The sequence below is a fragment of the Coregonus clupeaformis genome, chromosome 18 (genome assembly GCF_020615455.1).
Source record: "Coregonus clupeaformis isolate EN_2021a chromosome 18, ASM2061545v1, whole genome shotgun sequence".
Taxonomy (NCBI): domain Eukaryota; kingdom Metazoa; phylum Chordata; class Actinopteri; order Salmoniformes; family Salmonidae; genus Coregonus; species Coregonus clupeaformis.
Window position 1 is genome coordinate 31,375,859 of NC_059209.1, and position 27,829 is coordinate 31,403,687.

General features: G+C 45.4%; 1 protein-coding gene across 4 annotated transcripts in view; it reads right to left on the reverse strand.

Annotated features, from left to right (window-relative positions):
* LOC121581847 (aminopeptidase O-like) overlaps window positions 1-27,515 on the reverse strand; it is a 77,967-nt gene extending 50,452 nt beyond the window's left edge. For 3 of the 4 annotated variants that reach the window (XM_041897218.2, XM_041897217.2, XM_041897219.2), the window contains exons 1-2: window positions 27,308-27,515; window positions 25,479-25,562 (exon numbers count right to left, since the gene is read on the reverse strand). In XM_041897218.2, coding sequence (XP_041753152.1) covers window positions 25,479-25,562; window positions 27,308-27,346 — 123 coding nt within the window. In that variant the 5' untranslated portion in view covers window positions 27,347-27,515. The remainder of the gene's footprint in view (window positions 1-25,478; window positions 25,563-27,307) is intronic. The other variant, XM_041897220.2, reaches the window with a different exon arrangement.
* Between the last annotated feature and the right edge of the window lie 314 nt (window positions 27,516-27,829).

The window sequence follows — 27,829 nt, forward strand, 5'->3', positions numbered from 1 at the left end:
TCCTTTGGGTGGTGGGCCATTCTTGATACACACAGGAAACTGTCGAGCATGAAAACCCAGCAGCTTCGGAGTTCTTGACACAAACCGGTGCGCCTGGCACATACTACCATACCCCATTCAAAGACACTTACATGTTTTGTCTTGCCCAATCATCCTCTGAATGGCACACATGCACAATCCATGTCTCAATTATCTCAAGGCTTAAAAATCCTTCTTTAACCTGTCTCCTCCCCTTCATCTACACTGATTGAAGTGGATTTAACAGGTGACATCAATAAGGGATCATAGCTTTCACCTGGATTCACCTGGTCAGTCTATGTCATGGAAAGAGCAGGTGTTCTTAATATTTTGTACAATCAGTGTAAACCTACTATTCAAAAGGAGAGATTGAAAATGCATACAGTTTATATATATAAATCAACCCCCCTCCCCCAACCCCCCTCCCCGTCCACAACCTAATGGTCCGCCCTAACTAGCCCAACTAACAAAGACATCATCAATGAGTTAAACTGCCTGAGGCCCAGCACAAACACACAAACACACACACACAAAGATTTTAGAGACGTATAGTTATTGGATTCATGTGTGGGCGCTTCCATAATCCCTGGCGTCTATGGGCCCGGTAACATAAAGCTCTCATTACTCAGTGTGTGTGTGTATGTGTGTGTGTGTGTGCGTGTGTGCGTATGCGCGTGCGTTTGTGTGTGAGGGGAGGGTTGAGGAGGCTAATTGCGTCGGGCAGTCTGAGGGTCCCGTCGGCTCCTCAATCATTACCAGCACAGACAGATGTTTTAGCACTCAGTCCACCCCATTCACACACACACACCCACGCACGCACGCACACACACACACACACACACACACACACACACACACACACACACACACACACACACACACACACACACACACACACACACACACACACACACACACACACACAGTACTGTACCCATGAAAGCCAATGAATGAGGTGATGCCTGAAGCTTTAGGTTTTATGTGAAAGTATTGAGTCAATTTCCCACAGAATACTGGGTCCTTTACAGGGAGAATGACTCAAAACACACCACGTCATTTCTCCAACCACCCTATCAAAACACGCCACGTCATTTACCCAACCACTCTATTAAAACACAACACGTCATTTACCCAACCACTCTATCAACACACGCCACATCATTTACCCAACCACTCTATCAAAATACACCACGTCATTTACTCAACCACTCTATCAAAACACACCACGTCATTTACCAAACCACTCTATCAAAACACACCATGTAATTTACCTAACCATTCTATCAAAACACATCACATCATTTAACCAACCGCTCTCTCCCCTTTAAACACCACGTCATTTACCCAACCACTCTATCAAAACACACCATGTCATTTACCCAACCACTCTATCAAAACACACCACGTAATTCCCTATATACAGTACAATGGCTTATCTGTCAATTGGTGTTTCGTATGAATCCAATGTGAACTCTTGTGAGTGAGCTGATGGATAGACCCACATGTTACCTCAATGTGTGTGTGTGCGTGTGTTTGTGTGTGTGTGTGTGTATGTATGTGTGTGTGTACCTCTGTTTCCCTCTGATGTGTTTTCCAGGTGTTGTGGAAAGACTAACACAGCTGCATTTTAATGACTCAAATGTTTCTGCATTTTCTCTCTCTCTGTGTGTGTGTGTGTGTGTGTGCGCGTGTGTGTGTGTGTGTGCGTGTGTGTGTGTGCGTGTGTGTGTTGTCCTTGGAGAGTCGTAAAGTACAAAGTGGCACTTTACTGAGCGACTCTGCCAGCCATTAAATGACGAGTCAGGATGGGCACACATCACTACAGGGAGTGCCATAGGCACACACACACACACACACACACACACACACACACACACACACACACACACACACACACACACACACACACACACACACACACACACACACACACACACACACACACACACACACACACACACACACACACACACACACACACACACACACACACACACACACACACACACACACACACACACACACACACACACACACACACACACACACACACACACACACACACACACACACACACACACACACACCCACACACACACACACACACACACACACACACACACACACACACACACACACACACACACGCACACCCAAACACACACACACACACAGTGATGAGACAGGTAGTAAGCTTCTAATGACCATGGAAACAGACCTACTGCAGAGTGATGAATAAGACAAATACACCACAGATACAGTTGAAGTCGGAAGTTTACATACACTTAGGTTGGAGTCATTAAAACTCATTTTTCAACCACTCCACAAATTCCTTGTTAACAAACTATCGTTTTAGCAAGTCGGTTAGGACATCTACTCTGTGCACAGATTAGTTCACTTATAATTCACTGTATCACAATTCCAGTGGGTCAGAAGTTTACATACACTATGTTGACTGTGCCTTTAAACAGCTTGGAAAATTCCAGAAAATGATGTCATGGCTTTAGAAGCTTCTGATAGGCTAATTGACATCATTTGAGTCAATTGGAGGTATACCTGTGGATGTATTTCAAGGCCTACCTTCAAACTCAGTGCCTCTTTGCTTGACATCATGGGAAAATCAAAAGAAATCAGCCAAGACCTCAGAAAACAATTGTAGACCTCCACAAGTCTGGTTCATTCTGGGGAGCAATTTCCAAACACCTGAAGGTACCACGTTCATCTGTACAAACAATAGTACGCAAGTATAAACACCATGGGACCACGCAGCCATCATACTGCTCAGGAAGGAGACGCATTCTGTCTCCTAGAGATGAACGTACTTTGGTGCGAAAAATGCAAATCAATCCCAGAACAACAGCAAAGGACCTTGTGAAGATGCTAGAGGAAACAGGTACAAAAGTATCTATATCCACAGTAAAACAAGTCCTATATCGACATAACCTGAAAGGCCGCTCAGCAAGGAAGAAGCCACTGCTCCAAAACCGCCATAAAAAAGCCAGACTACGGTTTGCAACTGCACATGGGGACAAAGATCGTACTTTTGGAGAAATGTCCTCTGCTCTAATGAAACAAAAATAGAACTGTTTGGCCATAATGACCATCGTTATGTTTGGAGGAAAAAGGGGGTTTCTTGCAAGCCGAAGAACACCATCCCAACCGTGAAGCACAGGGGTGGCAGCATCATGCTGTGGGGGTGCTTTGCTGCAGGAGAGACTGGTGCACTGCAAAAAATAGATGGCATCATGAGGAAGGAAAGTTATGTGGATATATTGAAGCAACATCTCAAGGCATCAGTCAGGAAGTTAAAGCTTGGTCGCAAATGGGTCTTCCAAATGAACAATGACCCCAAGCATACTTCCAAAGTTGTGGCAAAATGGCTTAAGGACAACTAAGTCAAGGTATTGGAGTGGCCATCACAAAGCCCTGACCTCAATCCTATAGAAGATTTGTGGGCAGAACTGAAAAAGCGTGTGCGAGCAAGGAGGCCTACAAACCTGACTCAGTTACACCAGCTCTGTCAGTAGGAATGGGCCAAAATTCACCCAACTTATTGTGGGAAGCTTGTGGAAGGCTACCCGAAACGTTTGACCCAAGTTAAACAATTTAAAGGCAATGCTACCAAATACTAATTGAGTGTATGTGTAACGATCCCGGCAGTCTGAGTCGGGTCCTGTCTGGTGACTAGTTTTTCTGTTCGTGATCTCCAGTTTCCCGAGGGTTCGGGAACGCTCCGGGGAGCTCTCTTGATTTCCGCACCTGCATCCCATCAGCAATCTGCACACCTGGTCCTGATCATCACCCTTCTTAGGCTCTGGTCTAACATCCATTCCCTGCCGGATCGTTAGCCATGAACAGTAGGTTTACCAGAGTATCAGTCTTAGAGCCTAGCGTTAGTTTTGTTGTTTTTTGCACCTTGTTGGTTTGTTGCTTACTTACCCCCGTTTTGTTCCATCTGCAGTCACCCGTCCGGAACCTTCATCCAACCTCTGCCTGGTGGTCGGCGGCTGCCGACCCAGGATGGGATCAACCACTGCACCCCCAACAACTAATCAACGCCGCCCGCTCTGTTCCCTGGATTATTCAGCATCACTCTTGAATTTGTAATAAACACTCACCTTCGTTTCAACTTACCTTGTCCTGGTCTGCTTCTGGGTTCTGGCTTAGCAACTCGTGACAGAACGATCCGGCCAGTAATGAACCCAGCGGACCTGGACTCTGTTCGCCATGCCATTACCCATCAGGAGAAGATGTTGGGCCATCATAGCACGGTACTACAGGAGATCGCGTTGTCAGTTCGGAACCTTTCTACCGGTCTGACGGAGGTCCAGAACCAACGCAAGTTTCCGGTGGAGGATCCACTACCGGTTTCACCCATCTCGCCTGCCGCTTCTGGAGCTGTGTCCTTCCGTGAGCCCAAGGTTCCGACGCCGGATAAATATGAGGGGGAGCTGGGAAGATGCCGTTCCTTCCTTATGCAGTGTGGATTAGTGTTCGATCTACAGCCCTACTCTTATGCCACAGACAAGGCTAGGATAGCCTTTGTGATTGCGTTGCTGCGTGGTCGAGCGCTGGAGTGGGCTTCAGCCGTTTGGGAACGACAAGACCCCTGCATGGCTTCATACCAGGGGTTCACGGCCGAGATGAGGAAGCTCTTCGACCATTCCGTCCGAGGGAGGGACGCAGCTAGGCGCCTGTTTTCGCTTCACCAAGGAACTCGCAGCGTGGCCGACTTCGTGATCGAGTTCAAGACGTTGGCTGTGGAGAGTGGGTGGAACGAGGAGTCTCTGCAAGCGGCCTTTTACCAGGGTCTGTCGGAGCAGCTCAAGGATGAGTTGATCTCCTATCCGGAGCCTAGTGACCTGGACAGCTTGGTAGCCTTGTCTATTCGGGTGGATAATCGAGTCCGAGAGCGAAGGAGGGAGAAGCAATGGGGTCCGTCCAATCGATCAGCTTCTCAGTTCCCAGTCGGGTCGGGTGGTGGACCAGAACACGTCGATCATTCTCCACCACAAAGGATTAGTGGAGAGGTCCTCTCTCCCGATTCTGAACCCATGCAAGTGGGGCGGCACGGGTTAACCAAGGAGGAGCGTCAACATAGACGTAAGACCAACTGCTGCCTCTACTGTGGTAGCTCGGGACATTACATCTCCACTTGTTCCCGGCGGTCGTCAAACTGCCCGGCTCGCTAAAGTTGGGAGGACTGTTAGCGAGCCAGTTTCAACCTCTCAGTACCTCTGTCAGACCCCACTTCCCGGCTACCCTTGTGAACAGGAATCAGAGCTTAGCGATTAACGCTTTTATCGATTCAGGTGCCGATGGAAGCTTTCTTGATGCCGAGTTGGTGGAACAGCTGGGGCTTTCCAAGGAGCAATTGCCGGAAGCCATTGAAGCGACCACTCTGAACGGCAGTAGTCTGGCACGTATCACGATGAGGACTGAACCGGTTAAGATGCGGTTGTCGGGGAATCATTCTGAGATGATTTCATTCTTCATTCTGCCGTCTTCCCATGTTCCTCTGGTCCTTGGATACCCCTGGCTGAAGGAACACAATCCCACGTTCGATTGGGTGACGGGCAAGGTAACGAGTTGGAGCCTTGATTGTCATGCTAACTGTCTCAAGACTGCCTGCCCCCATTCGGTTCCCAGTCAGGTGATTGAGGCTAAACCCCCAGATTTGTCCCTGGTTCCCGAGACATATCACGATTTGGGGGAAGTTTTCAGTAAGCAGAAGGCTCTGTCACTCCCTCCCCACCGACCATATGATTGTGCCATCAACCTGTTCCCTGGAGCTGTCTACCCCAAGGGAAGGTTATACAGTATCTCCCGACCTGAACGTGAGGCTTTGGAGACCTACATCAAGGAGTCCCTAGCTGCTGGTCTCGTTCGTCCCTCGTCATCACCCCTGGGGGCAGGATTCTTCTTTGTGGGTAAGAAGGATGGCTCTCTTCGACCGTGTATTGATTATCGGGGGTTGAATGACATCACGGTCAAGAACAAGTATCCCCTGCCCTTGATGAGTTCTGCCTTCGACTCCTTACAGGGTGCTACGGTGTTCACCAAGCTAGACCTACGCAATGCGTATCACATGGTCCGGATCAGAGAGGGGGACGAGTGGTTGACGGGTTTCAATACACCGATGGGTCACTTCGAGTATCAGGTGATGCCGTTTGGACTGACCAATGCTCCAGCGGTATTCCAGAGTATGGTGAACGACGTCCTGAGAGATATGATCGGTCTCTTTGTGTTTGTTTACCTGGATGACATTCTGATCTTCTCGAAGGAACCTTCCGACCACGTCCAGCATGTCCGGCAGGTTCTGCAGCGATTGTTGGAGAATCGCCTGTTCGTGAAGGCCGAGAAGTGCGAGTTTCACGCCCACACGACATCCTTTCTCGGGTACATCATCTCCAGGGGAGAGATTAGGATGGACCAGGAGAAGGTTAGAGCGGTTCTGGAATGGGCCCAGCCCGGTACGAGATTGCAGCTCCAGAGATTTTTGGGGTTTGCGAATTTCTACCGCAGATTCATCCGGGATTACAGCCGTGTGGCCGCTCCGTTAACTGCCTTGACTTCCAGTATCAGGACCTTCAAGTGGAATCCGGAGGCGGATCGAGCGTTTCTGGATTTGAAGAGGCGATTCACCAACGCACCGATTCTCTCTCAACCGGACACGGCCCGTCAGTTCGCCGTTGAAGTGGACGCGTCTGATGTGGGAGTTGGCGCCATCCTGTCGCAGCGATGCTCCACGGACAGTAAACTCCATCCCTGCGCCTACTACTCTCGTCGCCTTTCGCCTGCGGAGAGGAATTACGATGTGGGTAACCGGGAGCTTCTCGCGGTGAAACTTGCCTTGGAGGAGTGGCGCCACTGGTTGGAGGGGGCGGAGCAACCGTTTATTGTCTGGACTGACCACAAGAATCTTGCTTACGTGCAATCGGCTAAACGTCTCAACTCCCGTCCAGGCCAGGTGGGCGTTGTTTTTCGGACGATTCAAGTTTTCCCTGACGTTCCGACCTGGATCTAAGAACGGCAAGGCGGACGCCTTGTCCCGGATGTTCTCCAAGACGGAGGAGAGTGGGTCCAAGACCGAGACAATTCTCCCCCAGAACTGCGTCGTGGGAGCAGTTATGTGGAAGATTGAGGAGGAGGTGCTGGCGGCCCTTCGGACTCAGCCCGGTCCCGGTAACGGTCCACCCGGTCGGTTGTTTGTGCCTGAGTCGGTTCGTCCTGCTGTCCTCAAATGGTCCCACGCCAGCAAGATGGCTTGTCACCCTGGCGTGGCTCGGACAATGGCGTTTCTTCGCAGACGTTTTTGGTGGCCTGCCATGGCCGAGGATACTCGGGGTTTTGTTGCTGCCTGTCCAGTGTGTGCGCAGAATAAGAGTACCAATCGGCCCAGCTCTGGACTACTTCACCCCCTTCCTATTCCCCGCGACCATGGTCGCATCTGGCCCTGGACTTCGTCACTGGGTTGCCCGCTTCTGAGGGGAACACGGTCGTTCTGACTATCGTGGACAGATTCAGCAAGTTCGCCCACTTTGTGCCAATTGCCAAGCTTCCCTCTGCCTCGGAGACGTCCGAGATCCTGGTTAGGGAGGTTTTCAGGGTCCACGGTTTGCCCAGTGATATCGTTTCCGACCGTGGCCCTCAGTTTACCTCTGCTGTCTGGAAGTCCTTCTGTTTGGCCATTGGAGCTACAGTCAGTCTCACATCGGGTTTTCACCCCCAATCCAATGGTCAGGCGGAGAGAGCCAACCAGAAGATGGAATCCACGCTACGCTGCCTGGTCTCTTCCAACCCCACCTCCTGGGTCTCTCAGTTGCCTTGGGTTGAGTATGCCCACAATACTCTCCCTACATCTGCCACTGGGATGTCTCCCTTCCAGTGCCTGTATGGCTACCAACCTCCCCTGTTCCCTTCTCAGGAGAAGGAGCTCTCAGTGCCTTCTGTTCAGGCCCATATTCGTCGTTGCCACCGGACCTGGCATCGGGCCAGAAAGGCACTCCTTAGAGTTTCGGACCGGTATCAGCTCCAGGCGAATCGTCGCCGGATCCCCGCTCCCACCTATTCCATCGGAGATAGGGTCTGGTTGGCCACACGGGATCTTCCGTTACGGACTGAGTCTAGGAAGTTGTTACCGAAGTTCATTGGTCCGTTTGTGGTGGAGAAGGTGATCAATCCGGTGGCAGTTCGACTCAAACTCCCGAGGACGCTCAGAGTCCATCCCACCTTTCATGTCTCCTGCCTCAAGCCTGTTTTCCTCAGTCCTCTGTTGCCTCCTCCGCCTCCTCCTCCTCCTCCTCGGATGATCGGAGGTGGTCCTGCCTACACGGTGCGTCGCATCATGGATTCCAGACGGCGGGGCCGGGGTTTCCAGTATCTCGTGGACTGGGAGGGGTATGGTCCTGAAGAGAGGAGTTGGATTCCGCGGCGACAGGTCCTAGATGCTGACCTCATCAGTGACTTCTACCGCCTCCATCCTGGCGCTCCGGGGAGTCCGCCCGGTGGCGTTCGTCGGAGGGGGGGTACTGTAACGATCCCGGCAGTCTGAGTCGGGTCCTGTCTGGTGACTAGTTTTTCTGTTCGTGATCTCCAGTTTCCCGAGGGTTCGGGAACGCTCCGGGGAGCTCTCTTGATTTCCGCACCTGCATCCCATCAGCAATCTGCACACCTGGTCCTGATCATCACCCTTCTTAGGCTCTGGTCTAACATCCATTCCCTGCCGGATCGTTAGCCATGAACAGTAGGTTTACCAGAGTATCAGTCTTAGAGCCTAGCGTTAGTTTTGTTGTTTTTTGCACCTTGTTGGTTTGTTGCTTACTTACCCCCGTTTTGTTCCATCTGCAGTCACCCGTCCGGAACCTTCATCCAACCTCTGCCTGGTGGTCGGCGGCTGCCGACCCAGGATGGGATCAACCACTGCACCCCCAACAACTAATCAACGCCGCCCGCTCTGTTCCCTGGATTATTCAGCATCACTCTTGAATTTGTAATAAACACTCACCTTCGTTTCAACTTACCTTGTCCTGGTCTGCTTCTGGGTTCTGGCTTAGCAACTCGTGACAGTATGTAAACTTCTGACCCACTGGGAATGTGATGAAAGAAATAAAAGCTGAAATAAATCATTATCTCTACTATTATTCTGACATTATTCACATTCTTAAAATAAATTGGTGTATGTAAACTTCTGTCTTCAACTGTAGGTAGCTACATTGTAGAATAATAGTGAAGACATCAAAACTATGAAATAATACATATGGAATCATGTAGTAAATAAAAAATTGTTTAACATATCAAAATATATTTTAGATATTAGATTCTTCAAAGTAGCCACCCTTTGCCTTGACAGCTTTGCACACTTTTGGCATTCTCTCAACCAGCTTCATGAGGTAGTCAACTGGAATTATTTTCCAACAGTCTTGAAGGAGTTCCCACATATGCTGAGCACTTGTTGGCTGCTTTTCCTTCACTCTGCGGTCCAACTAATCCCAAACCATCTCAATTGGGTTGAGGTTGGAGATTGTGGCCAGGTCATCTGATGCAGCATTCCATCACTCTCCTTCTTGGTCAAATAGCCCTTACACAGCCTGGAGGTATGTTTTGGGTCACTGTCCTGTTGAAAAATAAATGATAGTCCCACTAAGCGCAAACCAGATAGGATGGCGTATCGTTGCAGAATGCTGTGGTAGCAATGCTGGTTAAGTGTGCCTTGAATTCTAAATCAATCACAGACAGTGTCACCAGCAAAGCACTCCCACACCCCCACACCTCCTCCTCCATGCTTCATGGTGGGAACCACACATGCAGATATCATCCGTTCACCTACTCTGCGTCTCACAAAGACACGGCAGTTGGATCCAAAAATCTCCAATTTGGACTCATCAGACCAAAGGACAGATTTCCACCGGTCTAATGTCCATTGCTCGTGTTTCTTGGCCCAAGCAAGTCTTTTCTTCTTATTGGTGTCCTTTCATTGTGGTTTCGTTGAAGCAATTCGACCATGAAGGCCTGATTCACGCAGTCTTCTCTGAACAGTTGATGTTGAGATGTGTCTGTTACTTGAACTATGTGATGCGTTTTCATCGGATGCAATTTGAGGTGCAGTTAATTTCCGACTTCTGAGGCTGGTAACTCTAATGAACTTATCCTCTGCAGCAGAGATAACTCTGGATATTCCTTTCTTGTGGCGGTCCTCATGAGAGCCAGTTTCATCCTAGCGCTTGATGGTTTTTTCGACTGCACTTGAAGAAACTTTAAAAGTTCTTGAAATTTTCCGGATTGACTGACCTTCATGTCTTAAAGTAATGATGGACTGTCATTTCTCTTTGCTTATTTGAGCTGTTCTTGTCATAATATGGACTTGGTCTTTTACCAAATAGGGCTATCTTCTGTAAACCAACCCTACGTTGTCACAACACAACTGATTTACTGAAACGCATTAAGAAGGAAATTAACTTTTAACAAGGCACACCTGTTAATTGAAATGCATTTCAGGTGACTACCTCACGAAGCTGGTTAAGAGAATGTCAAGAGAGTGCGAAGCTGTCATCAAGGCAAAGGGTGGCTACTTTGAAGAATCTCAAATATAAAATATACATTTAATTTGTTTAACACTTTTTTGGTTACTACATTATTCCATGTGTTATTTCATAGTTTTGATGTCTTCACTATTATTCTACAATGTAGAAAATATTAAAAATAAACAAAAAGCCTTGAATGAGTAGGTGTGTCCAACCTTTTGACTGGTACTATCTCGCTCTGTCTGTCTATCTCTATCTATCTCTCTATCCATCTCCCTCTCTCCATGTACCTTTTTCTCTTTTTCTCTGTGGGTCTCTTCAACTCTGTGTCTAGATCCTACGTTCTTCTCAGTCTATCTCACTGTCTGTCCTTACTATAAAATCCTGAACCTTTACTTCCCAACAGTTATATAATGCACTGCCTTTTACACTCATACTCTTCCTTAAAATAACATTACAATAATATTACACCCTGCTTTTTAAAGGCCAGACTCTGGAGTGGGATGAAGAGGAAAGTGTGGTGCCAATTATCAGCTTACATAAAGCATACGTCTATACAGTTTAAATACAGTGTGTGTGTGTGTGTTTGTGTTTTTGGTTTTACTATCCTTGTGGGGACCAGAAGTCCTCACAAGCATAGTAAAACAAGAAACATTCTGTTTGCTGGTCCCCACAACGAAAAAAGGCTATTTTAGGCTATTGGGTTAGGTTTAGGGTTAGAATTAGGGTTAGGGTTAGGGGTTAAGGTTAGGGTTAGGGTTAGGGTTAGGGTTAGGGTTAAGGTTAAGGTTTGGGTTAGGGTTAAGGTTAGGGTTTAGGTTTAGGGAAAGTAGGATTTTGAATGGGAATCAATTGTTAGGTCAAATCAACAGATATTTATTGGGTAGCAGTATTATATATACAGTATATGAGAGGTGAGTGAAACATACATTTTTTTAACATTAGGGAAACACGTCCCTCCCCTCTTCCTCATGCAACAGTTTTCTCTAGTTAATGGACCAGTGTTCTGGCCACTGCTACAATGTAAAGAGACAACTAAGAGGAGAGACAGATGTCTGTTCCCTACATCTCTGTGCATAGAGGAGCTGATAGAGAAGTTGATACGTTTTATAAGGTGGGTGTATTTCACTATACTTGCAATGGCAAGAGATGTTGTATTCTCTCTTTCTTTGTCTTTCTCTCTCTACCTCATGAATCTAAGCTGAGAGGAATCGTTCCCTCTGGAGTGTTTTGTGGAATGTGATAATCCACTCTATTGTGGTTGTGTGTGCAAGTGTATGTGTGTGTGTGTGTGTGTGTTTGCATGTGTGTGTGTGTGTGCATGCGTATAATAGAAAGCTCATGACTCCATGGTGGTGTGTCCCCCACTCCTCCTAACCGTAACACTTCACATGCTCTGGTCAGGTGGGAAATGGTAAAGTCTGAAGACTACTGTGTGTACATGGACACGCAACATGGGACCACAGAGGCAGGCACCACACATGCCACATACCATGACCTGTCTACAAACCACGGACCAGGTTAGGACGTACCTCATGCCATTAAATTACTGTAGAGTTGTAATTATATAATTATTTACCTCACACCATCAGAGACCAGTCTGATACCCCAGTGTCTGGTAATGCAGAGGTCAAAATAGATTTAGTCTTTGTCTTTCAGACATACACATAGATGTTTGACCTTCCCTCTACAAAATACATTATATACAGTAACATTCTCTTACATCAGATAGTGCATCGATTCCACCAGCACTGATAGAGTTGAAGTCCCCTCTAGCTCAGTTGGTAGAGCATGGCACTTGCAACGCCAGGGTTGTGGGTTTGTTTCCCACGGGGGGCCAGTATGAAAATGTATGCACTCACTAACTGTAAGTTGCTCTGGATAAGAGCGTCTGCAAAAAAACAAAAGTCGGAAGTTTATGTACACCTTAGCCAAATACATTTAAACTCAGTTTTTCACAATTCTTGACATTTAATCCTAGTAACAATTCCCTGTCTTAGGTCAGTTAGGATCACCACTTTATGTTAAGAATGTGAAATGTCAGAATAATAGTAGAGAGAATGATTTATTTCAGCTTTTCTTTCTTTCATCACATTCCCAGTGGATCAGAAATGTACATACACTCAATTAGTATTTGGTAGCATTGCCTTTAAATTGTTTAACTTGGGTCAAACGTTTCGGGTAGCCTTCCACAAGCTTCCCACAATAAGTTGGGTGAATTTTGGCCCATTCCTGCTGACAAAGCTGGTGTAACTGAGTCAGGTTTGTAGGCCTCCTTGCTCGCACACGGTTTTTCAGTTCTGCCCACAAATCTTCTATAGGATTGAGGTCAGGGCTTTGTGATGGCCACTCCAATACCTTGACTTTGTTGTCCTTAAGCCATTTTGCCACAACTTTGGAAGTATGCTTGGGGTCATTGTCCATTTGGAAGACCCATTTGCTACCAAGCTTTAACTTCTTGACTGATGTCTTGAGATGTTGCTTCAATATATCCACATAACTTTCCTTCCTCATGATGCCATCTATTTTGTGAAGTGCATCAGTCCCTCCTGCAGCAAAGCACCCCCACAGCATGATGCTGCCACCCTAGTGCTTCACGGTTGGGATGGTGTTCTTCGGCTTGCAAGCAACCCCCTTTTTCCTCCAAACATAACGATGGTCATTATGGCCAAACAGTTCTATTTAGGTTTCATCAGACCAGACGACATTTCTCCAAAAAGTACGATCTTTGTCCCCATGTGCAGTTGTAAACTGTAGTCTGGCTTTTTTATGGCGGTTTTGGAGCAGTGGCTTCTTCCTTGCTGAGCGGCCTTTCAGGGTATGTCGATATAAGACTTGTTTTACTGTGGATATAGATACTTTTGTACCTGTTTCCTCCAGCATCTTCACAAGGTCCTTTGCTGTTGTTCTGGGATTGATTTTCCATTTTTCGCACCAAAGTACGTTCATCTCTAGGAGACAGAATGCGTCTCCTTTCTGAGCGGTATGACGGCTGCGTGGTCTGATGGGGTTTATACTTGCATACTATTGTTTGTACAGATGAACGTGGTACCTTTAGGTGTTTGGAAATTGCTCCCAAGGACAAACCAGACTTGTGGAGGTCTTGCCTGATTTATTTTGATTTCCCCATGATGTCAAGGAAAGAAGCACTGAGTTTGAAGGTAGGCCTTGAAATACATCCACAGGTACACCTCCAATTGACTCAAATGATGACATTTAGCCTATCAGAAGTTTCTAAAGCCATGACATCATTTTCTGGAATTTTCCAAGCTGGAATTGTGATACAGTGAATTATAAGTGAAATAATCTGTCTGTAAATAATTGTTGGAAAAATTACTTGTGTCATGCACAAAGTAGATGTCCTAACCGACTTGCCAAAACTATAGTTTGTTACAAGATATTTGTGGAGTGGTTGAAAAATGAGTTTTAATGACTCCAACCTAAGTGTATGTAAACTTCCGACCTCAACTGTATGTCTCGTATCTCGCAAAATTGTAATGGGATAGATCAAAAGTAGTCCGGATACAATGGGCTGCCGTAACATTCAGAAAATATTACCTAGGTGAAATTGTCTGCTGAACCCCATTTCTGCTTCAAAACTGTCCGAATTAATCTAAGCTAAAACAACGTATGTTTTTTTGTCTGTAAGTCTTAGTCACCCCATTTTACATCTAGCTAAGGATTATTTTGCTTCAATTAGCAGTATTTCTGAAGTTTGACTATGGGCACGAAAGCTAGCATACATTTTCTCAACATTGAGCCAGTCACTGAAAGCATCTTTGACTGAAACGATGCTGCTAATGAACCAGCTACCTACCTAGTGCTGCATGCACAATGTTGAATCTTCTAACAAAAGCTAGCTAGCAAGCTACTGTAGCTAGTAGTGCTAATGCTTACATTATTATTAGTTTTCATGAAGCAGCTGTTTTTCTCCCACAAGTCATTGCAGTAGCCTCCTCAGTCAGTTGCTGTGCTCAGCTGACCAAATGATTAGATCAAAGAGAACCATGCTGATCTACTGACTGATTTCTGATAACTGTCAGTTTCTCTTAATTGTGGGGCACATGTCTACAACCCTAGGGTAATTTAAACAGGCTAAGCAGGCTTTTTATGTCAGTGAAGGAAGAGCTAGCCTATTAGCTAGCTAGCTATGTCAGTAAGCTAGCTAGCTACAACTGTTAGCTACACAGCTGATTAAGTAACTGCACTGGCGACCAACATCCTGGCACAGAATTTGTGCAGGAGATAGCCGCCGGTTTGTTTTTATTTTCTCACAATTGCAAGCTATTACATCTTTCACAGTGTTTGTAATAATGTAGTTAGCTAGTTATTCTGCCTATTTTATGGAAAGTCATACGAGAGCGCAGTGATATCCAAAATTAGGAACTGTGTTTACATTTTTTGAAAGGTGGATGCTCAAAATTGAAATTTGAATAGGAGTTCCACATCCTACAAGACAGATCGGTTGAGGGAGGAGCGTCACGGAGGAGTGATGCCATCTGACATGAGAAAATGATACAGTAATGTATGGAAGTAGAAGCTGCACTTCTATTGTCCAAATCATACACCAGACTTTAACCTCTACGGGATCGGTGTCCCGTATATGGGACGGTTGAGCTAACGTGCTCTAATGTGATTAGCATGACTGTTATAAGTAACAGCAAACTTTCCAGGACATAGACATGTCTTATATGGGCAGAAAGCTTAAATTCTTGTTAATCTAATTGCACTGTCCAATTTACAGTAGATATTACAGTGAGAAAATACCATGCTATTGTTTGAGGAGAGTGCACAACAACAAAAAACTTATCGCGGCAACTGGTTTGATACATTCACCTCTGAAGGTAAATAATGTACTTACATTCAGTAATCTTGCTCTGATTTGTCATCCTAAGGGTCCCAGAGATAAAATGTAGCATAGTTTTGTTTGATAAAATCCATTTTTATATTCAAATGTAGGAACTGGGTTCTACAGTTTGAACCGCTGCTGTCTCTGGCTCCACACCCACCCCGCCTGGCCATGTAGATGTGTGAAAGTTAGTGTATGATATTCCTGGGAGTGTGTAAACTTAAATTTTGTATTACCATATCATTTTTGTATGTTCTCTATAGTTATGTACTTGAAAATGTATCAATTGACCAATTTGGCACATTTGGACAGACTTGATACAAAATAGTCCAGTATGGCAATGCTTCACTGGATCAATCTGAAACTATGCACACAAACTGCACTGCTGCCATCTATTGGCCAAAATTGCGCCTAAACTGCAATATTATATTGTGGCCTTTCTCTTGCATTTCAAAGATGATGAAAATTTAAAATTAAAAAATAACGCATGTTTTTTTGTTTGTATTATCTTTTACCTTATCTAATGTGTTATATTCTCCTACTTGAATTTCACATTTCCACTAACTTCAAAGTGTTTCCTTTCAAATGGTATCAAGATTATGCATATCCTTGCTTCAGGTCCTGAGCTAAAGCCAGTTAGATTTGGGTATGTCATTTTAGGCGAAAATTGAAAAAAAGGGTCAGATCCTTAAGAGGTTAACTCATATTCACCAAACCCAGTAAATGTATGGCTCTCCTTGACAACACAACCCAATAACACCACCTGGGTTTGTGTGTTTGTGTGTGTGTCTGTGTCTGTGTGTGTGTGTTGCAGGTCCAGCAGAGGTTTCTAGCCAGAAAGGGGTCCTAGCTGGCCCTAGCAGCAGACCACATACACTTTAGTAGGCTTCCGCACTGCTTGATGCCAAGACAAATCAATATTAGACTAATGGAGCACACACACACACACAAACGCACACACACGCAAACACGCACACACACACACACACACACACACATACAAACACACACGCTCCTTTTCCATTTCCAAATACTACCACTGCTTCCACATTATCTGTGATGAGGTCTGAACGGAAACAGCCATTTCCTTAAATAAATCACACTCTAACCCAGACCCTTGTGAGCTAGGCTGGACTGAGAGGGAAAGATAGAGGGGGGTGACGAGTGAAGGAAAAACAGATGTTTGATGGAATATTCTCAGGCATCTCAACTGCAGTGGGAGGGGGGTCTGAGTTTGCTGGTCTACAGAGGCGGGATTTGGTCATATACAGTGGGGGAAAAAAGTATTTAGTCAGCCACCAAATGTGCAAGTTCTCCCACTTAAAAAGATGAGAGAGGCCTGTAATTTTCATCATAGGTACACGTCAACTATGACAGACAAAATGAGAAAAAAAAATCCAGAAAATCACATTGTAGGATTTTTTATGAATTTATTTGCAAATTATGGTGGAAAATAAGTATTTGGTCACCTACAAACAAGCAAGATTTCTGGCTCTCACAGACCTGTAACTTCTTCTTTAAGAGGCTCCTCTGTCCTCCACTCGTTACCTGTATTAATGGCACCTGTTTGAACTTGTTATCAGTATAAAAGACACCTGTCCACAACCTCAAACAGTCACACTCCAAACTCCAATATGGCCAAGACCAAAGAGCTGTCAAAGGACACCAGAAACAAAATTGTAGACCTGCACCAGGCTGGGAAGACTGAATCTGCAATAGGTAAGCAGCTTGGTTTGAAGAAATCAACTGTGGGAGCAATTATTAGGAAATGGAAGACATACAAGACCACTGATAATCTCCCTCGATCTGGGGCTCCACGCAAGATCTCACCCCGTGGGGTCAAAATGATCACAAGAACGGTGAGCAAAAATCCCAGGACCACACGGGGGGACCTAGTGAATGACCTGCAGAGAGCTGGGACAAAAGTAACAAAGCCTACCATCAGTAACACACTACGCCGCCAGGGACTCAAATCCTGCAGTGCCAGACGTGTCCCGTCTGAAGTTTGCTAGAGTGCATTTGGATGATCCAGAAGAGGATTGGGAGAATGTCATATGGTCAGATGAAACCAAAATATAACTTTTTGGTAAAAACTCAACTCGTCGTGTTTGGAGGACAAAGAATGCTGAGTTGCATCCAAAGAACACCATACCTACTGTGAAGCATGGGGGTGGAAACATCATGCTTTGGGGCTGTTTTTCTGCAAAGGGACCAGGATGACTGATCCGTGTAAAGGAAAGAATGAATGGGGCCATGTATCGTGAGATTTTGAGTGAAAACCTCCTTCCATCAGCAAGGGCATTGAAGATGAAACGTGGCTGGGTCTTTCAGCATGACAATGATCCCAAACACACCGCCCGGGCAACGAAGGAGTGGCTTCGTAAGAAGCATTTCAAGGTCCTGGAGTGGCCTAGCCAGTCTCCAGATCTCAACCCCATAGAAAATCTTTGGAGGGAGTTGAAAGTCCGTGTTGCCCAGCGATAGCCCCAAAACATCACTGCTCTAGAGGAGATCTGCATGGAGGAATGGGCCAAAATACCAGCAACAGTGTGTGAAAACCTTGTGAAGACTTACAGAAAACGTTTGACCTGTGTCATTGCCAACAAAGGGTATATAACAAAGTATTGAGAAACTTTTGTTATTGACCAAATACTTATTTCCCACCATAATTTGCAAATAAATTCATTAAAAATTCTACAATGTGATTTTCTGGAGAAAAAAAATCTCATTTTGTCTGTCATAGTTGACGTGTACCTATGATGAAAATTACAGGCCTCTCTCATCTTTTTAAGTGGGAGAACTTGCACAATTGGTGGCTGACTAAATACTTTTTTCCCCCACTGTATAGGCGGGGTTATCATCAGCAGTCAATGTAAACAACAACAAGAATGAAAACATAACAAGTCAGACTTTTTTCTTTAATCATCGAAAAAGCCTGCCAATGTATAACGCCCCTCCCCATTCCCCCAACTACCTCCTGGGCACCTGTGTAGATCTGCATTGGATAGATGTAAGCAATATGGCAGCAATTCCAGCAAGACTATCAGAGTGAGAGGTAGGCTTATATTAATCTGGTCCTTTTGGACCCAGGAAGTGGTACAGTCACTGTTGACTTGACTTCAGGAGGCAGCCAAGGGAGGGGACCGATATGCATGGCACCTGTTGCTATGCAACCTGTAAACTGTGATTAGTGGTGTGAGTTATAGGACAGGCCGTCACCTTGGTGTGAATGAGGTGACATTGTGTGATATTGTGTTGCTTGGAGACTAATTTCGCTCTTTTTTCCCTCAGTCCCTGGACCATTCCCAAGCAGTACAGCAAGGAGACGCTCCACAGACAAGCAGAACAGAATAGCCCAATTCATGGTATGCAGGCTTTTATTCCATCCCAGCTGTCACACACCTGATTTCACTAATCAAGTGATTAGGTGATTCGAAGGTGATTATAATCTGTCCATCTATAAATTGAATCAGGTGTTTTAGTGTTGGGCTGGTACAAAAGCCTGCACAGCATCTGGAGAATTTCTGTGACTGGAGAATTTCTGTGACTGGAATGTCGGCCAGAAAAGCCGCTGCTCGCCGGGCCCAGACTGCCTTGGCCTACAGGGTTTCCTGAGCTGATTGGCAGGGACAGACAGACCCTCTCATTAGTCCAACCACAGATGAAAATGAGAACAAAATGAGGCCCATTACCATGAGAGCCTGACTAATATCCTTCAGCAGACCCTTGATTCACACACCCACACACATATAAACTTTGCACACACCCACACATACAAACAGACACAGACACATGACCACATATATAAGTACACACACACACACGTATGCATATTCACACACATACACACACACACATACATGGTACATAAAAGCTACTAAAGTAACCCTCATATCAGGCCTCTCTTGATACGCTCTGTGTGCGTGTGTGTGTGTGTGTGCGTGTGTGTCCAGACCTCTAATCATCTATGATGTAATCCACAAGCTTTCGCAGTCTCACTACAGAATTAGACATTTATCCACGTTTATTCAAACGTAACATTTCGAAGTTGCTCCACACATGTAAAATGTCAAAGTATTTTTGACACCCTGGGTTGACTCCTCCTGCTCAGTATCATTCCATTTCTAAAAATGTAAATGTAAAAATGACAAATTATGAAGTAGCTCCAAATTAAGGGTTAAGGTTAAGGGTTACGGTTTTGGATAGGGTTAAAATGTTACATTTAGGCACTCATTCCGAATGGTTAAGGTAAGGGTTAAGATTTGGGATAGGGTTAAAACCAAAAAATACAAAACAAGTGTTCACAACTGGGATCAAACACACAACCGTCAGATCTGGAGTCATGGGATTACATCCATCCACCACCCCTGTCCAAAACCCCCTGGCAAAGCCCAAGCCTACTTGATGGCAATAGCGCTCACTGTTGCCCCCTTGCGGGACATCAAATCCATTTTTTATTTATTTGTCACATACACGTGTTTAGCAGATGTTATTGCCTGTGGAGCGAAATGCTTGTGCTTCTAGCTCCGACAGTGCAGTAATATCTAACAAGTGATATCTAACAATTTCACAACATATACCCAATACACACAAATCTAAGTAAGGAATGGAATTTAAGAATATATACATATATGGACAAGCAATGACAGAGCGGCATGGACTAAAATACAGTAGAATATTATAGAATACAGTATATACATATGAGATGAGTAGTGCATTATTAAAGTGACTAGTGTTCCATTTCTTAAAGTGGCCAGTGATTTCAATAGGCAGCAGCAGCTACCTATTGGCAGGGATGGAGGGATGATGGGCCATAGGGAAGAGGCATGGATAGATGTCCAATTGTGTCGTCTCATCTCGTCTCTTCCATTCTCTTGTCTCGTCTCCTCTTGTCTCGTCCATTCTCTTGTCTCGTCTCCTCTTGTCTCGTCCATTCTCTTGTCTCGTCTCATCTTGTCTCGTCTCATATTGTCTCGTCCATTCTCTTGTCTCTCATCCTTTGTCGTCATCCTCTAGTCAAATATTTTCTCCTTTTCTCCTCCTACTCTACTCTCCTCCAGGCACTTCTCTCTCACCCCTTCTCTCCTCACCACTGTCTTCTCCTCTCTTCTCTACCCCTTCACCTTTCTCTTCTCTCTCGACCACCCTCTCCAATATCACCTCTCCCCCATCTTTCATCCCTTCTCTACCTTCTCTTCCCCTGTTTTCTCTTCACTTCCTGCTATCTCGTTACCTTTTTTCTCCCCTCTGCCCCCTCTCCGTCTCTCCTTCTCACCTATCATCCTCTGTTTTTCAGAGCCGGTCTGCTTGGTGATTTATAGACCTGTGACAGACAGATGCGGGGAGAAGAGGATGGAGGATGGGGGCAGGCACGTTTGAAGTACATGAAGGACTAATATTAAATACACCTGGCCCATCCAGGGGCTCCCTCTGTACACAGAAACAAAGAGATAGAGAGAGGGAGGCAGGGAGGCAGGGATGGAGGAATGACGGGTCATAGGGAAGAGGCATGATGAGGGAGGTGGTAAGGGGTGGGGTGGGCTGAGGTGGAAGTGGTCACCTCGTGTTTCCTTTCAGGATAGCTTTTGTGGCGTAACTTCAAACACTGGACACCACCCACCATTCCTCCCCTTCTCCATCTCTCGAGTTGTTTCAACTAAATATTATTAATTAACTGGTTCCACAGCCTTTTTTTTTGCTTACTCAACTTTTCGGTCAAAGTGTTAACTGAACTTAACGTTTTTAGTTGGCCCAAACTTAGCTCCAACATGAGAAAACCTAGGCAGAAATTCAGTCAACTTCAAATTATGTGTTTGCTCAAATAGTATCATATGTTCATTCAACTATAAATTATTTTTTGGGCATGTTACCTAAAAAAAAGGCTGTGGAACTAGTTACACACACACAAAGTGCTTTTAACTTACCCATTTTCAACCTACAAATTTGACAAACGTTGACATACACTGAATGTACAAAACATTAGGAACACCTTCCTACTATTGAGTTGCACCGCCTTTTGCCCTCAGAACAGCCTCAATTCGTCGGGACATGGACTCTACAAGGTGTCGAAAGTGTTCCACAGGGATGCTGGCCCATGTTGACTCCAATGCTTCCTGCAGTTGTGTCAAGTTGGCTGGATGTCCTTTGGGTGGTGGACCATTCTTGACACAAACAGGAAACTATTGAGAAAAACCCAGCAGCGTTGCAGTTCTTGACACACTCAAACCGGTGCGCCTGGTATCTACTACCATACCCTGTTCAAAGACACTTACATGTTTTGTCTTGCCCATTCACCCTTTGATTTCCACACATACACAATCCATGTCTCAATTTTCTCAAGGCTTAAAAATCCTTCTTAAACCTGTCTCCTCCCCTTCATCTATGCTGATTGAAGTGGTTGTAATAGATGACATCAATAAGTGATCATAGCTTTCATCTGGATTCACCTGGTCAGTCTATGTCATGGAAAGAGCAAGTGTTCATAATGTTTTGTACAGTCAGTGTACAGTGGGGGAAAAAAGTATTTAGTCAGCCACCAATTGTGCAAGTTCTCCCACTTAAAAAGATGAAAGAGGCCTGTAATTTTCATCATAGGTACACGTCAACTATGACAGACAAAATGAGGGAAAAAAATCCAGAAAATCACATTGTAGGATTTTTTATGAATTTATTTGCAAATTATGGTGGAAAATAAGTATTTGGTCAATAACAAAAGTTTCTCAATACTTTGTTATATACCCTTTGTTGGCAATGACACAGGTCAAACGTTTTCTGTAAGTCTTCACAAGGTTTTCACACACTGTTGTTGGTATTTTGGCCCATTCCTCCATGCAGATCTCCTCTAGAGCAGTGATGTTTGGGGCTGTTGCTGGGCAACACAGACTTTCAACTCCCTCCAAAGATTTTCTATGGGGTTGAGATCTGGAGACATGTCTAGGCCACTCCAGGACCTTGAAATGCTTCTTACGAAGCCACTCCTTCGTTGCCCGGGCGGTGTGTTTGGGATCATTGTCATGCTGAAAGACCCAGCCACGTTTCATCTTCAATGCCCTTGCTGATGGAAGGAGGTTTTCACTCAAAATCTCACGATACATGGCCCCATTCATTCTTTCCTTTACACGGATCAGTCGTCCTGGTCCCTTTGCAGAAAAACAGCCCCAAAGCATGATGTTTCCACCCCCAAGCTTCACAGTAGGTATGGTGTTCTTTGGATGCAACTCAGCATTCTTTGTCCTCCAAACACGACGAGTTGAGTTTTTACCAAAGAGTTCTATTTTGGTTTCATCTGACCATATGACATTCTCCCAATCCTCTTCTGGATCATCCAAATCCACTCTAGCAAACTTCAGACGGGCCTGGACATGTACTGTCTTAAGCAGGGGGACACGTCTGGCACTGCAGGATTTGAGTCCCTGGCGGCGTAGTGTGTTACTGATGGTAGGCTTTTTACTTTGGTCCCAGCTCTCTGCAGGTCATTCACTAGGTTCCCCCGTGTGGTTCTGGGATTTTTGCTCACCGTTCTTGTGATCATTTTGACCCCACGGGGTGAGATCTTGCGAGGAGCCCCAGATCGAGGGAGATTATCAGTGGTCTTGTATGTATTCCATTTCCTAATAATTGCTCCCACAGTTGATTTCTTCAAACCAAGCTGCTTACCTATTGCAGATTCAGTCTTCCCAGCCTGGTGCAGGTCTACAATTTTGTTTCTGGTGTCCTTTGACAGCTCTTTGGTCTTGGCCATAGTGGAGTTTGGAGTGTGACTGTTTGAGGTTGTGGACAGGTGTCTTTTATACTGATAACAAGTTCAAACAGGTGCCATTAATACAGGTAACGAGTGGAGGACAGATGAGCCTCTTAAAGAAGAAGTTACAGGTCTGTGAGAGCCAGAAATGTTGCTTGTTTGTAAGTGACCAAATACTTATTTTCCACCATAATTTGCAAATAAATTCATAAAAAATCCTACAATGTGATTTTCTGGATTTTTTTTCCTCAATTTGTCTGTCATAGTTGACGTGTACCTATGATGAAAATTACAGGCCTCTCTCATCTTTTTAAGTGGGAGAACTTGCACAATTGGTGGCTGACTAAATACTTTTTTCCCCCACTGTATTTAGCCTCACAATTAAGAGTTTTACCATTTTCTTCTCAGGACAACCAGGGCTACAAGTTTTTACACTATATTGTTTTATACTATATTGTGACATGCTAAAGCCTCCAGTTAAAATGGCCAGTAGCAGCTAACCCATGAGGTTCATTATCTCAGGCAGTAAATATAGGTTGAAGGTTCCTAACCCTCGGTGGTTGCTCATTAGTGATGCAGGTGTGTGTGTGTGTTGTCCTTGGGGAATTCCTACTAACACACACTCTGACCTCAGCTAACCTCTGACCTCTAATCCCTGATCCTGACACCTGACCTTGGCCCAAAGCCCAGTGACATGCAGATTAGGTAAAGACATGCACACACGCATGCACACACACACACGCAAGCATGCACGCATGTTCGCACGTACGCACACACAGAGAGAGGTACAGCGAAAGAGAGCGAAAGAGAGAGAGAGAGAGCAGACAGTCTTAGTTAGCCTTGGTTTCTCAAATGACTGCTTCGCCTGGTTCACCAACTACTTCTCAGATAGAGTTCAATGTGTCAAATCGGAGGGCCTGTTGTCTGGACCTATGGCAGTCTCTATAGGGGTGCCACAGGGTTCAATTCTTGGGCAGATTTTTTCTCCGTGTATATCAATGATGTCGCTCTTGCTGCTGGTGACTCTCAGATCCACCTCTACGCAGACGACACCATTTTGTATACATCTGGCCCTTCATTGTACACTGTGTTAACAAACCTCCAAACGAGCTTCAATGCCATACAGCACTCCTTCAGTAGCCTCCAACTGCTCTTAAACACTAGTAAAACTAAATGCATTCTCTTCAATCGAACGCTGCTGGCACCCGCCCACCCGACTAGAATCACTACTCTCGACGGGTCTGACCTAGAGTATGTGGACAACTACAAATACCCAGGTGTCTGGTTAGACTGGAAACTCTCCTTCCAGACTCACATTAAGAATCTCCAATCCAAAGTTAAATCTAGAATCAGCTTCCTATTTCGCAACAAAGCCTCCTTCACTCATGCTGCCAAAAATGCCCTCGTAAAACTGACTAACCTACCGATCCTTGACTTCAGCGATGTCATTTACAAAATAGCCTCCAACACTCTACTCAGCAAATTGGATGTAGTCTATCACAGTGCCATCCGTTTTGTCACCAAAGCCCCGTATACTACCCACCACTGTGACCTGTACGTTCTTGTTGGCTGGTCCTCACTACATATTCGTCGCCAAACCCACTGGCTCCAGGCCATCTATAAATCACTGCTAGGCAAATCCCCGCCTTATCTTAGCTCATTGGTCACCATAGCAACACCCACCCGTAGTATGCGCTCCAGCAGGTATATCTCACTGGTCATCCCCAAAGCCAACACCTCCTTTGGCCGCCATTCCTTCTAGTTCTCTGCTGCCAATGACTGGAACGAATTGCAAAAATCTCTGAAGCTGGAGACTCTTATCTCCCTCACTAACTTTAAGCATCAGTTGTCAGAGCACCTTACCGATTACTGCACCTGTACACAGCCCATCTGAAATTAGCCCACCCAACTACCTCATCCCCATATTGTTATTTATTTTGCTAATTTGCACCCCAGTATCTCTATTTGCACATCATCTCTTGCACATCTATCATTCCAGTATTAATACTAATTGTAATTATTTTGCACTATAGCCTATTTATTGCCTTACCTCCATAACTTGCTACATTTGCACACACTGTATATATATTTTCTGTTGTATATTTGACTTTGTTTTGTTTTACCCCATATGTAACTCTGTGTTGTTGTTTTTATCGCACTGCTTTGCTTTATCTTTGCCAGGTCTCAGTTGTAAATGAGAACTTGTTCTCAACTGGCTTACCTGGTTAAATAAAAGTGAAATAAAATAAAATTAGAGAGAGTCCACTAGGAAGCAGTGTGTCTGACAGACAGAACACACTGAGACCATGAGAGCGTGAGATAGATGTCTATTTAAAGGGGCTCCTACCTCTTTGAAGTTCTCCTTGGGTTCTGCTGTCTTCCACTTTCTGCCCTTTCCAACGCTCGGACTGACACCAATCCATTTTACTACCTGCCCAGGGAAAGGAGGGAGAGTGGGAGGGAGGGAGGGAGGAAGGAAAGAAGGGAGGGAGGGAGGGGGGAGGGAGGGAGGGAGGGAGGGGAGGAAATGAGAGGGAGGGAGGAGGGAGGGAGGGAGGGAGGGAGGGAGGGAGGGAGGGAGGGAGGGAGGGAGGGAGGGAGGGAGGGGGAAAAGCAGCACACATCTAATATGAGTAAGTAACTATAAACAGATTTTAGGCGCACTTTCCACTGCTTAAGTGGAAAGCCACACACACACACACACAGACATCTACATGGCTGCTTACACGCAAGCCCCAACAGCGAGACAGTGGTGGAGGTAGAGGCACACAGCGAGACGTCCACCTAAATACTACCACAATGCCTTATACAAGAGCACCTAAATACAGCTACACTGCCTTAGACAAGAGCACCTAAATACTACCACAATGCCTTAGACAAGAACACCTAAATACAGCCACACTGCCTTAGACAAGAGCACCTAAATACAGGCACACAGCCTTAGACAAGAGCACCTAAATAATACCACACTGCCTTAGACAAGAGCACCTAAATACTAGCACAATGCCTTAGACAAGAGCACCTAAATACAGCTACACTGCCTTAGACAAGAGCACCTAAATACAGCCACACTGCCTTAGACAAGAGCACCTAAATACTGCCACACTGCCTTAGACAAGAGCACCTAAATACAGCCACACTGCCTTAGACAAGAGCACCTAAGTACTAGCACACTGCCTTAGACAAGAGCACCTAAATACAGCTACACTGCCTTAGACAAGAGCACCTAAATACAGCCACACTGCCTTAGACAAGAGCACCTAAATACAGCCACACTGCCTTAGACAAGAGCACCTAAATACAGCCACACTGCCTTAGACAAGAGCACCTAAATACAGCCACACTGCCTTAGACAAGAGCACCTAAATACAGCTCTATCTATCAATATCTCATAGTGCATGCGCACACACACACGCTTGTTCGCGCACATACACACCCACTGACACATTTAGATTTGTGTGTATTGGATATATGTTGTGAAATTGTTAGATATTACTTGTTAGATATTACTGCACTGTCGGAGCTAGAAGCACAAGCATTTCACTACACCCACAATAACATCTGCTAAACACGTGTATGTGACCAATAACATTTGATTTGATTTGATTTTTAGACAGTTATTTTGTCTTTCCGTCAATAAGGACTGCTCTGTCTGTAAGAGACAGACAGATAAAGATTCAGATCTTCCTCTCTACCACTTTCTGTCTCTCTCGCGCTCTATCTCTTTCATACACACACTACAGCATATATATCTGTATCACAGACAATCTCTATTTAACCCAAATCGCAACAAAACATGACTTGATAATAAAATCCAGGGTTTGACCCGCCTATACTACAGTAGACACCACCTCATAACATGCAACAGATGTATGCACAGTGACTAAGAGAGACAGAGATAGAGTGAGCGAGAGGGAGAGAGAGAAAGAGAGTGAGAAAGGCTGAAATAGCAATATAGCGAGAGAGAGAATAAACTGAGCTGAGAGAGAAGGAGAATAAACTGAGCTGAGAGAGAAGGAGAATAAACTGAGCTGAGAGAGAGTGAGAATGTATTTCAAACAGCTGAGGAAACAACTTAATCAAAGACACCTGACAGAGAGAAGGAAAGAAAGAGAGAACTAGAGATAGGGGAAGAAAAAGAGAGGAAAAGAGAGAGGGGGAGGTGTGTGCCCTTACCTTGCTTTGACTTCTTCCACCAGCCGAGTCTGTGACCATACGGAACTCCCTTCACATAGAGACTGATCGGGAGAGGAGAGGAGGGAGTGAACCAGAGAGAGAGAGAGAGAGAGAGAGAGAGAGAGAGAGAGAGAGAGAGAGAGAGAGAGAGAGAGAGAGAGAGAGAGAGAGAGAAAGGAGTGATCAAACAGGAGAGAGCGGAATGTTGAGCAGAGGGCAAGCGAGAGAGAGAGAGAGAGAGAGAGAGAGAGAGAGAGAGAGAGAGGGGGGGGAGGGAGATGAGATGAGATGAGAAGAGAGAGATTCAAGGGGAGGGAGGAGAGAGAATGGGAGGGAGGGAGAGAGCTAGATCACTTGTTCCTTTCAGACAGAAACTCATGGCTTGACTTCGGAGAGACAGGAGTGAGAGAGTGGAGGAGGATAAGGAAGAGGAGGATGAGAGCAAGAAAGAGAAAGAGGAGGGTGGGAGGGAGGGAGAAATTAGAGGAGATGGAGGAGAGGAAAATCCCCTCATTACGTAAA